We start from the raw sequence: 12,500 nt of genomic DNA, 5'->3' as shown, positions 1-12,500 counted from the left end.
TATTTTTTTCTTTGATAACCCCGATGAAAAAGACACTTATTATCGGCATATCATGTGATCATCACTTCGGGTTTCAATTTGCTAAAGACATCCAAAACTTAAAAATGTTTACGCATGATTGAAATAACGAAACGGATGATTGACCAAGGAATGAGTGAAATGACTGACTGACAAACTGACCGAATGAATGAATCAGTCAAGTAACCACACACACACACACACACACACACACACATATATATATATATATATATATATATATATATATATATATATATATATATATATATATATATATGAAATGCTTGATAAAAGGTGCACATGAAATATAACTGTAAAATTTGCCTGAAAAAGGGCATACGTGAAATTCATACATATGTTACAATTAAAGAAAACTTAAAAGATATATAACATACACAGACAGTTCACTTTACCTTCGTTTTTTGCTGGTCATCAAAGCTTAATGGAAGGGAGGTAACAACGGATGGAATTATCTCCCTTAGATCGTGTCTCAAGGCAAGAACTGTTCTTGCAAAAGTCACCTGGGGGGATCTGGACAAATTCTTTTTTCTTTATTTTTTTTCGAAATCGAGAAAGTTTTGTTATATAATATGTAGCTATCTTCACACTGTCATTATTGATAAACGTTTACAAGATTGTTTATTTGTTACAATTGTCTGAAAATTCTTCGCGACTGTTTTTTTCTTAACCAAAGAGAGAAAAAGTGTGTGATTTTGAACAAACAATGTCAGAATTATTATGTAAAAGCCTGTCTGCATGCCGTGATATGTACATATGGGTTTCACTTTCGGTATCCTCTCCCTGTCTGTCTTCCTGTATGTGAGGGGGGCGAGGGGGGAGGGGGAGATGTGTGTGTGTGTGTGTGTGTGTGTGTGTGTGTGTGTGTGTGTTTGTTTTTGGCTTTTTATTGTTGTTGTTTTAAATAGTTTTTCGCAACAGAGGAGTCGTGTTAAAGACTATGATCCGTGTATCGATGATCTGTATAATTTGATCAGTATTGTACAACTGCTCACATGATCTGTATAATTTGATCAGTATTGTACAACTGCTCACATGATCTGTATAATTTGATCAGTATTGTACAACTGCTCACATGATCTGTATAATTTGATCAGTATTGTACAACTGCTCACATGATCTGTATAATTTGATCAGTATTGTGCAAGTGCTCACGGTCTTTCAATGACGGTGCCTGTTGATGTGTTTTATACATCCAATAAAGTGGACTGATACGTTTTTTTCTATGATTTGAATCTGTTGTTGAGCATCTCCGTGTGTGTGTGTGTGTGTGTGTGTGTGTGTGTGTGTGTGTGTGTGTGTGTGTGTGTGTGTGTGTGCAGCAACAATAAAAGAACAATTTCGACCACGATGTCGATGATCGTGATAACCATAAAATGGTGACGATTACTCAGATAATAAAGGCAATTCGAAGGCACGCATCTGCTGCTTATAACAATGCAGTACGATAGCATCTCATTCATTCTTCTTTTTTTTTTTTCTTATAACAATCCTGCTGCTACAACAAGAGCTAATACGTCCGACGCCGAAACAGATGTTTATAGAATGTGTGACACAATTCTACTTTATTACCACTGAAAAAAAATGTTTACTTGTTTTCGGACAAAAAACAAAACAAAACGAGAGACGGACCAGTGCTGTGAATTCACAAAGACTAACGCTGTGACGTGAAGGGTGAAAGGTGTTATATAATATTTACATATATATAGTGATAAGAAACTCTAGGGAGAGCTGGACAGTACAAGGTCTTCAGAGAAGACGCCCACCTAATTCAAGTGTTTCGGCCCTTAACTCCTTACACTCTAAGGGGTCCGGGCCGCACCCAGGTCATGACTCCTGGATGCCCTTGCATTGCGCCGTTTTCTCTTTTATATATATATATACATATATGCGCGCGCACACACACACACACACACACACACACACACACACACACACATTACACGTGCAAAGGGGTAAGGTTAAACAAGATAGATTGTTACTGAGAACATAACTCACTCGTGCATACACACACTTCTTCCTCATCTCTCTTATTATGAAATTGAAAAAAAAAAAATGATTAAGTAACTACAAAATTAATCTATCTCAGCAAGTGCTACTGACAGCTGTATTGGTTCGTTGAGGTCAAAGAACGCCTGCACAAGGACCTCAGTGACCATCCGCTTGAACTCGTTCACTGCTTGTTCATGCTGGTCGACTCATTGCCACTCTGTGTCTTGTTTCAGCAGGTTGCGAAGAGGTGTCGTGACATCAGAGCGGTTGGGAAGGAATTTTCCCAGGTAGTTTACCATACCCAGAAAACGTTCGAGTTCTTTGCGACTGGAAGGGCTGGACATTGCTTTGATGGCCTCGATCTTTAAATCATCAGGTTTGATGCCATGTTCTGTGATGATAAAGCCGACGAATTTGATTTCTTTCACATGGAAGCTACACTTTGAAGGCTTCAGCTTGATATTCCTTGCTCTAGCAGTGTTCAGGACTTGCTTAAGTCTTGCATCATGGTCCTCTGCGTCTTTGTCAGCAATCAACATTTCATCCATGTATGTCTCGACGCCTGGGATTTGCTCAAAAGCGTGGTGGAATCGTTTTGCAAACACTTCTGCTGGTGAATTGAGGCCAAATGGTAATCTGAGGAATCTGAATCTCCCGAACGGCGTGTTGAATGTTGTCAGGTCAGCACAGGTCTTGTCCAGACGGATTTGACAGAACGCTGAATTTGCATCCAAGACACTGAAGACTTTGTTCCCGCTCTGTCTGCTGGCTATCTTTTCGATCGTTGGCAGCTGATAATGCTCTCGCTGAATTGCTCTGTTCAAATCTCCGGGTTCAAGACAAAGGCGAAGTCCTCCTCTTTTCTTCTCGACGATTACAAGGGAGTTCACCCAGGCTGTTGGGTGGTCGACCTTCTCAATGACGCCTTCATCTTGCATTCGCTGAAGTTCTTTTCGTAGATCTTCTCGTAATGCGGCTGGTACTTTTCTGGGTGCATGTACAACCGAGCGAACTGACTGGTCAACTCTGATTGTGTATTCTTCTTCCGTGTTTCCGAGACCTTCGAAAACGTCTGCGTAGGATGCCAATGTTTTGTCGCTGATGATGTCAACAAGCTGAATGAGTCCCAGTGTTTCACACGTCGCCAGGCCAAGAATTGGTTTTGACCGAACATCCACAATCTGGAACTCTATCTTCTTCTCTTGTCCTCTGAGAGTACATGGCAGAAGGGCTTTCCCAAGAACAGGCAGTGGCTCTCCACTGTAGGTAGTGAGGCGGGCATTTGACTGTTGGAGAGGGCCTGTCTGTAGCTTGTGAAACAGATCACTAGGAAGGACACTGACTTGGGCTCCTGTGTCGAGGGTGAATGTTATTTGACGATCTTGGACTTTTATCACAGCTGTCCACTCTTTTGAGGCTTTGCCCATTTCGCTGCTTACCTTTCCAAGAAAGAAGGGTTTGGACTGAGGCAAGTCTGGGTTTGTTTCTTCAACACTGTTGACTTGTTTTGACTTGCAGACTGACTTGAAATGGTTCTTTTTACCACAACTGCGGCACGTCTATCCAAAAGTAGGGTATTTTCTGGGTGGGTGCTGATTTCCACAGTAATAACAGTTGCCTCTGTCAAACGCTTGCTGCTGTTTTTCTTGCCTTTGCCTTTCTCCTTGCTTAGTCAGACTGTTAAGATTGCTTGTCGAAAGGAAATCTTTCCTGCTTGCTTCTTCAGACATCAACTTGAGTTGCGTTTCTGTTGCTTCAGCAGCTCTGCAAATGTCTTCTGCTTTGTTCAGCATCAGATCTGCCTCTCTGAGAAGCCTGTCTCTCACTTGATCACTTGTGATTCTGCCGACAATTCTGTCTTTGATGAGCGATTCTCTGAGAGTCCCAAATTCACATGATTTTGATTTGAGCTTCAAGTATGTTACAAACGCATCAAACCTTTCTCCTGCTTACTGACCTCGAGAGAAAAAGATGTGCCTCTCAATGGTAACATTCTTTCTGGGGATGCAGTACTTCTCAAATCTATTCAGGATGCAGCTGGCAGCATGAAAGGATGAAGCCGTGTCGCAGTCAGAAGGTGCAGTCTTCAGATTCCCACTGAAACGTATTGTAGACCTCAATAGCCTCAGGTCCAATGATGTGCAGCAATGTGCTGCTTTGAATTTTCTTTGTATTTGCTGTCAAGTCCACTTGCTGTTGAATAGATTTCAAATGATTGCTTGAAGCGTCAAAATGTTTCAACCAGGTTACCAGTCAGTAACAGCTGCTGTGGTGGTTGTAGGTGATCCATGTTTCTGACACCATGTAGAAGTCTTGCATACAGACATATCATGCAGTCATTCTAGCAATATTATAGATGTTTACACCTTGGTGTCCAGTCAAACTCTGATCCTTTATTCTCTCAAATCAGTTTCTCTGTGTTTCACACATTCGATGCTTGTTTACAATGATAAGTATTCAGATCAGGATAAGAGAGATAATTGACAATACACGTGCAAAGGGTAAGGTTAAACAAGACAGATTGTTACTGAGAACATAACTCACTCGTGCATACACAAACTTCTTCCACATTTTCTGTAAACCGTGACGGTCTGAGTTTGAAATCCATGTCTCATCCCTTTTCTCATGTTTGAAATCATACAACGACACACCAGTCCAATGGGCAGGAAGCATAGGGCGCACTGAACAAGATCCCATGGCAACACAAATCATACAACGACACACCAGTCCAATGGGCAGGAAGCATAGGGCGCACTGAACAAGATCCCATGGCAACACAAATCATACAACGACACACCAGTCCAATGGCCAGGAAGCATAGGGCGCACTGAAAAAGATCCCATGGCAACACAAGTGTTGTCCTCTGGCAAATGTTGTGCAGAAGAAATCTATTCTGATTGGTACACAAACATGCATGCACTCACAGCCTGATGTGTTGGGTTATGCTGCTGGTCAGGCATCTGTGTGGTTGATGTGGACGTGGTGCAGCATATATGGGTTTGTCCTAATGCCACCTTCTTGAGAAACTGGCATTACTTTGAATGTACTGATGGGGATGGTTATTAATTAAAATGATTGACTGGTGGTGGAAGGAGATGGCTCAGGTAGTGGTTGTCAACCTGGAGGATGATTTTGTCGTTCAATGAGGGAAGCATTGAGCCAGGTTTTTAGCTGAGATGCTTATACTGTAGTTCTCATCTTCGTTTTCAATCTTCGTTTATTCATTTCATTCTATCATTATTTTGAGGTCGCGCTGACACCGCGCCACCTTCCTTCCTTCCACCCCCCTCCTCACCCCTACTCCCCAGTCGGCCGCCTTTGGTCAGTGACGCCACGTCACCAGTCCCAGCTGTTGAAACACGTGGGATTATGTGATGTCTGCTGCAATCCCTGTGCTGAACTAGATGTCAGCGCGTTCGAAATATGATAATGTCGGCATGTCGGAACATCCCAGTAAGGCGGTCTGTCTTTCAAGTTCCCCCCCCCCCTCCTTCCCTCTCCCTTCTCTTTGTGACGTAAACGGGTGAACTTGTCACAGAATGTGTGCAGAAACAAGTGGGCTGAATTGTAGCAAAACAAATCAATCTGTTGAACTGGACGAATCAAGATTAAGCAGTGAATCTGTCAGTCATTCATATAGCGTCATTAGGACAAGCAAAGATTGGTTATTTCAGTTCAACTAGTTGGGGGAGTGAATGTTGTAGCTTGCATTAGTATGCGCAGTATGTTGTGGGAAGGGATAAAACCAGTCAGCACAGCCAGTTCTCAGCTGTCTCCCAGAAAAACTGATGGACACAGGCTGACTGACTGATCTGTGATGTGAGATGCAAGGAAATCCTTGTTGGGCTGTGTGCTGCTTGTAGATGCTGCTTGTAGGTGCTGCTTTAGGTGTAGGGTGAACTTTTTACTGTGTGCTGCCTTAGTGTGTGTTGCTTTTGCTAAGTAGGGTGAACTGCTTAGTGTGTGTGCTGTATTGTAAAGTAAGCACTCTATAAAAACCACTCCATGTGGCCCTGCTATGGAAGCGAGGAGAGAGTGAGTGAGTGCATCAATTATTCAATCCTATATCCCCCTGTCTGCTCCCTTCTCTCTTGGAATAGAATCGAACCAACTACACTCTCAAAAACAGTTTTTACAATGGAAAAAGAAAAAAAATTGCATATAAAGTCATATGCATGCACATATAACTACATGCCTCTAAACTGACCTTTCCATTAACATATCACTAGAGTATTAAAACCAATCTGACTTGAACACTGACATAATCATACATAACACACAAATTTTATATAACAGGCGGAGAAAACAAAAGAATGCCAGCAGGCAACTTATATGTCCAAGGTACAAATGAGAATACAGCACTGCAAGAATGCACAATCATGAAGTCCAGAAGAAGAAATAATCATGGCTTTCATGTAAAAATGGATGGAAATGAAATAGCATGGCAGACTATAATAAATGACAGAAAAGGAAAAGTGACGGAAATAAAAGGATAAATTTTTAGCAAAGGATTTCCAGAGGGTGGGCTTAGTACTTATCCGGAAAGAGTCCCCGACATTCCCACAGGGGCACACACACTGCATGTGGACATTCAGCACACTCAACCATCACCCGCAACGATCCAAACATCAAGCAACAGAGGCTCATGAAGTCGTACTGTATTGTGTTTATTCAGACCAAAAGCAAAGCGTTTGTCTCTGAGAACACTCTGGGGTTTGTCCCAGCGGATGTCCATTTTCTGGACCACAAGGACGACAAAGTGGTCAATCAAAAGAGAAATGTAAAGACGTCTATTTGAAACTGAATTTTGTCAGAGTTCTACCATACAACCTTTTCAGCAAGGGAAACCCTACAAAGTGCGCATCATGCCAGCTGGTATAGTTTGTGGAACAAACATTCACAACCTGTCCAGCATGGGAGGCCCTACAAAGTGTGCATCATGCCAGCTGGTATAGTTTGTGGAACAAACATTCACAACCTGTCCAGCAAGGAAACCCTACAAAGTGTGCATCATGTCAGCTGGTATAGTTTGTGGAACAAACATTCACAACCTGTCCAGCAAGGAAACCCTACAAAGTGTGCATCATGTCAGCTGGTATGGTTTGTGGAACATACATTCACAACCTGTCCAGCAAGGGAACCCTACAAAGTGTGCATCATGCCAGCTGGTATGGTTTGTGGAACAAACATTCACAACCTGTCCAGCATGGGAGGCCCTACCAGGCATGTAACACATCCGCTGACACAGCTTGACAGGTCACTGAAGCACTCAAGCTACCCCACCACGACAAGGTACCAGTTTCATGGGGTGGTAACATATGTACACATATCAAATTTATTCACGTATTCATTTGTCAAAATATCATATACAAACAAAAGTGCTCACTTTGTAAAACACAATATATAAGCACTAATCATTACTGAACAGTTTGCAATTTTAAGAAGTGTAAATAATGGATTCTGTTAAGCATATAAATCTCTTTTTTTTTCTTAAGTTACAATTTTTATTGACACATCACTGTCTCTGCTGATTAACCATAATTCCATGCCTACAACACCAGTACAAGGCAGTATCCCTTCTACACACACACACACACACACACACACACACACACACACACACACACACACACACACACACATATATATATATATATATATATATATATATAATTTTTATTCCACACGATCAACTGACATATTTGATATTATCTCATACGAGTTCAACAGCCACAATCATAAAACTGATTTTTTTGTTGTTGTGTGTATTACTTTAGCTATGTGATACAACTTATGGAAAAAAAAAAGTTATTTGTATTCCAATCATTATCATTATTATTATTATTAAATGTTAGGCTATAGATCAGAGAAGGCTGCCAAACTGGCAGACAAAACGGTCCACACTATCAAAGATTTGTTTTCATTTACCCTATATCAGCCCCATCCATAAGTAATATGCAGCTTCTGTTCAAACGCTGTCACTTTATGGCTCGATTAAATGTTATTGTGCTGGGCTCTAGACGTAAGCAGTGAGATGCGTCATACTTGTTTATGTCTGCTCCACTTCCTTTCCTTTTTATTCTTTGCTCACGTGAACAATGTGCGCCAGTGCAATAACCCGGAGTTTGGTTGTCAGTGTGTGTGTGTGTGTGTGTGTGTGTGTGTGTCTGTGTGTGTGTGTGTGTGTGTGTGTCTGTGTGTGTGTGTGTGTGTGTGTGTGTGTGTGTGTGTGTGTGTGTGTGTGCAGTGCGTGCATGTGTGAGTATGCACAAGTTTTTATATTGATATGCACTTGTATGTATTCTAATTTCTACTGTATCTGTGTTTGTGAATGATTTTCGATTTATGTTTGTATTTGTTATGTGCTATCCCCCCTATATTCCTTGTGACCCCGGTACACTTGGTAATAAAGACATATTGTATTCTATTCTATATCTATCTGTCTAGCAGTAACACAACAAACACTGGAATGAAGATAAACATTTGACAAAACTTGTACACTATACAACATCTTTAAACGTTTTCATTCACTCATTTCGTACTAACCAAACATTGAAACCTCCACCCACGTTTCCATTCCTCCAAAGCGACACGACGCTATCCCACGATGCTTTGCGAGTTGGAAAAATTGCAAAGAAAAGATATCAGACAATTTTTACGATTTAATTTTTTGTTAGTTTCTTATTCAGTAAACATTCCTTAGCATTATTGATAATATCTTTAATATTAAATATATATATATATATATATATATATATATATATATCAGCGTGTCAAAGCGCATGCGTATTCCACAGGCAAGATGGAAGCAGCACTGTCGAAGGCAGGTAAAAATTTTTTTTATCTAATACGCTTGAAATGAAAAGTTTTTAAAAGTTCATTTTTTGAAGTCGTTCATGAAAATTATGCTCCAGGTGCTTGCACAATGACTAATGCATTTAAAATGTAGCCTGTCATCGCGAACAATCCAAACGATTTCCAAGCCTGAAATCGAAACTTGCCTGAATGATTCATCCATCTGGCTTGTCCAGTCTGCGTTGATCAACATTTTCACATGGGTCGTTTTGGGGTTCATTGTTTGTTTGGTACGGACGATAAAGATTGTGGGCACGTTTTGGGTCGATTATATATATATATATATATATATATATATATATATATATATATATATATTTCATTGTTGTTTTGTTTGTGACGAGGATGAAGATCAGTCTATTTCTGGTTTGAATGAAAACATGCACTCCTGTTGTAATTCGGAAGGAAGTGAACAAACTGAAGTGCAAGAAGAATGCACGAACGGATGTTGCATGCGCGTGTGTCGTCAAGGACGCTCCTATCTATTTAAAATGCTGACATTTGGTTGAATGTAAACAGTGTAACGCTTTCACATTTAGGGAAAAGCAAAACGGCCTATCTATGCATGAACTAATATTTTATAAATTATTTTGTAGGGTGATTTAGATTATTAATAAGAAACATTATATTCCTTCATATCTTGAGACTGACTCCCCGTTGAGATGACAATTTCAATGCAACTGGCAAATGTTTGCAACTGTATAACAACTAAACTACAAAACAGGTGTTCTTGATATTTTCACTAAAATGAGAAATTGTTTCTTATGAATATGTATGTCATTGTGTAAAGTAAAAGTGCGAAAGTTTTGTAAAAAAAACAACAAAAAACCCCAAAAAACCACAACAACATATTATAACATTAAAATGAATTTTTGAGGGAAAAATTATTTAAAAAAAAATTGTTTGTGGTCTAACAAGATGTGTAACATCATTATAATTGTATGGGAAAAAAAAACACCCTGATTTTTTCCTAATTTGTAACAAAATTTGGGGTCAATGGACAAAGTATTTCAGAGAAAATGACAATGTTAAAGTTTACCACAGACACACAGACACAAACACAAACACACACACACACACACACACACACACACACACACACACACACACACTCACTGACAACCGAACTCCGGGTTATTGCATTGACGCACATTGTTCACGTAAGCCAAGAATTAAAAAAAAAGGAAAGGAAGCGGAGCAGACATAAACAAGTATGACGCATCTCACTGCTTACGTCTAGAGCCCAGCACAATAACATTTAATCGAGCCATAAAGTGACAGCCAGCTACTTCAGTCTGTCACCTGATAATTCGATTCATTTAATCATAAATGTGGTCGGTCCTGTATCATTTCCGACGTCATGAAATATAAAAAGAAACACCCAGGTAAGTCCACCCACAAATGATTCCATCAACATACATGAGCTTCAGTAATGTTATGTGGGATGAAAATGTTGTGCGATTATAGGAGTCATTCAGTCAGTCAGTCAGTCATTAAGTCTGATTGGTCATCAGTCAATTTCAACAGAATGAGACAAAACATATATCACTCGTTTATGAATCGAATGCAAAAGGGACGGATGAAATGGTGTTAACAATGGGCACACTCATGGTTATAAAGTTACCAGCAGTCTCGTCATAGCAAATTTTGTTAGGCACTCACGCGCGCCAACGCGCATATCACACACACACACACACTCACGTGTGCACTCACACACACACACACACACTCACAACTGCACTCACTCACTCACACACACACACACACACACACACACACACACACACACACACACACACACGCACACGTGTACAGACATGAAAAAAAAAGGGCGTTAAATTCTGAGCAAGAAACAACACGAACTTCGCGCACGTTTCTATCTGTTTGTCCACCTCTGTTCTCTCTCCATCCTTCTTTCTCTCTTTGTCTGTCCATGTCTCTCGCTCTCTCTCTGCGTCTCTCTCTGTCTCTCTCTGTGCGTCTCTCTCTCTCTTTATCTGTGTGTGTCTCTCTCTCTCTGTGTCTGTCTGTCTCTGTGTCTCTGTCCGTCTCTCTCTTGGTCTCTTTCTCTGTCTGTTTCTCTTGGTCTCTCTCTCTCTCTCTCTCTCTCTCTCTTTCTCTCTGTGTGTGTCTGTCTCTGTCTGTCTGTCTCTCTCTTGGTCTCTTTCTCTGTCTCTGTCTCTGTCTCTGTCTCTCTCTCTCTCTCTCTCTCTCTCTCTCTCTCGTACACGCTCTCTCTTTGCATCTCTCACATAATGATAGCAATAACAGTCTTGTGCGGCACAGCCGGCTGCCAGGCTAGCAGCTGGAGGTCGTGGAAGAGCCGTGCAGCCCCGGGAAGACACAGCTCTTGAACGGCACGGGCAATTTCCGGAGCAAGTCCTCCTTCACCCGGCTGAAGATCTTGCGTTTCCTGGCCCGGTACTTGAGGGCGGAGTAGGTCACGTGACGGAAGACCTCCTCCACCTCCTCCCGGCTTTTGGCCGAGCACTCGATGTAACAGTCTGCCCCGATGACCCGGGCCACGTACTGACCCTCCTCGTTGCTCACGTGCTGGGAGTCGGCGGGGTCATTGAGGCTCCTCCTCTCTGAGTGGTGGTGGTGGTGGTCACGGGGTCTGAGGTCGTTCAGGGCCTGGCTGGAATATCTGCCGATTTCCTGTGCTTGTTGGAACGATTCGAGGTCTTCCCGAGTTTGGTAGGATGACGCACGGTCCTCTAGTGTCCACGCAGACAAATATGAGTGATCTTGTGTCTGCCCAGTGACCCTGGCGTCCTTCTGTGTCTGTTCAGGGACTGTAAGGTTCTCATGCGTCAGTCCACGCTCCCTGCAGTCCTGAGGTCCTGTGAGGTTGTCCTGTATGGGCTCAGGGACCGACCTCCTGAGGTCCTTCTGCGTACCCACCAGCAGCACAGGCAGACGACGCTGGCTGTGACGCTGGATCTCGGGCAGCCAGCAGTGCAGCACGTTGTAGAAGGACTGGCGGTCACACAGAGAGAAACACACCACCACCACCTCGCTTCGCTCGTACGTGAACGCTCTCAGGCTTTCGTGGTTCGTCTGCACACACACAGGGAGAGAGAACATGAAGGGGTGTTGACCGCTTGGGTGTCTCCTAAAGTGTATAATCTATCTATATCGAGAGAGAGAGAGAGAGAGAGAGAGAGAGAGAGAGATGGACACATGCCCACCCACAGAGAGAGAGAAAGAGAGAGAGAGAGAGGGACACATGCCCACCCACACACACAGAGAGAGAGAGAGAGAGAGAGAGAGAGAGAGAGAGAGAGAGAGAGAACTTGTACGGGCTGTTGACCGTTTGGATTCCTTCTGATTTTCCCCCCTTTTTTCTTTTCTTTCTTTTTTTTTCTTTTTTTTGTGTTTTTGCGGACAAAGCATGCAAAATATAACGAGAGAGAGAGACAGACATACAGACAGGCAGACAGAGACAGAGACACATATATATATATATATATATATATATATATATATTCGTTTATTTACTTATTTACTTGTTAATTGATTGATTAATTGATCTATTTATTTATACTCAATACAAAAATGAATTTAACGCAGAGAGGTAGACAGACAGACAGACAGACTAGCAGTGCTTTTAG

At 41.8% G+C, this 12,500-nt stretch overlaps 1 protein-coding gene across 1 annotated transcript in view; it reads right to left on the bottom strand.

Moving 5' to 3' along the window:
* Positions 1-11,184: 11,184 nt before the first annotated feature.
* LOC143296254 (cdc42 homolog) overlaps positions 11,185-12,500 on the bottom strand; it is a 2,635-nt gene continuing 1,319 nt past the window's right edge. The window contains exons 3-4 of the mRNA XM_076608091.1: positions 11,765-11,946; positions 11,185-11,467 (exon numbers count right to left, since the gene is read on the bottom strand). Of these exons, the coding sequence (XP_076464206.1) occupies positions 11,185-11,467; positions 11,765-11,946 (465 nt within the window). The remainder of the gene's footprint in view (positions 11,468-11,764; positions 11,947-12,500) is intronic.

Source organism: Babylonia areolata, chromosome 21 (assembly GCF_041734735.1).
Source record: "Babylonia areolata isolate BAREFJ2019XMU chromosome 21, ASM4173473v1, whole genome shotgun sequence".
Taxonomy (NCBI): domain Eukaryota; kingdom Metazoa; phylum Mollusca; class Gastropoda; order Neogastropoda; family Buccinidae; genus Babylonia; species Babylonia areolata.
Note: the sequence above shows the minus strand (reverse complement) of the source record. Positions and strands in the feature narration are given on the sequence as shown.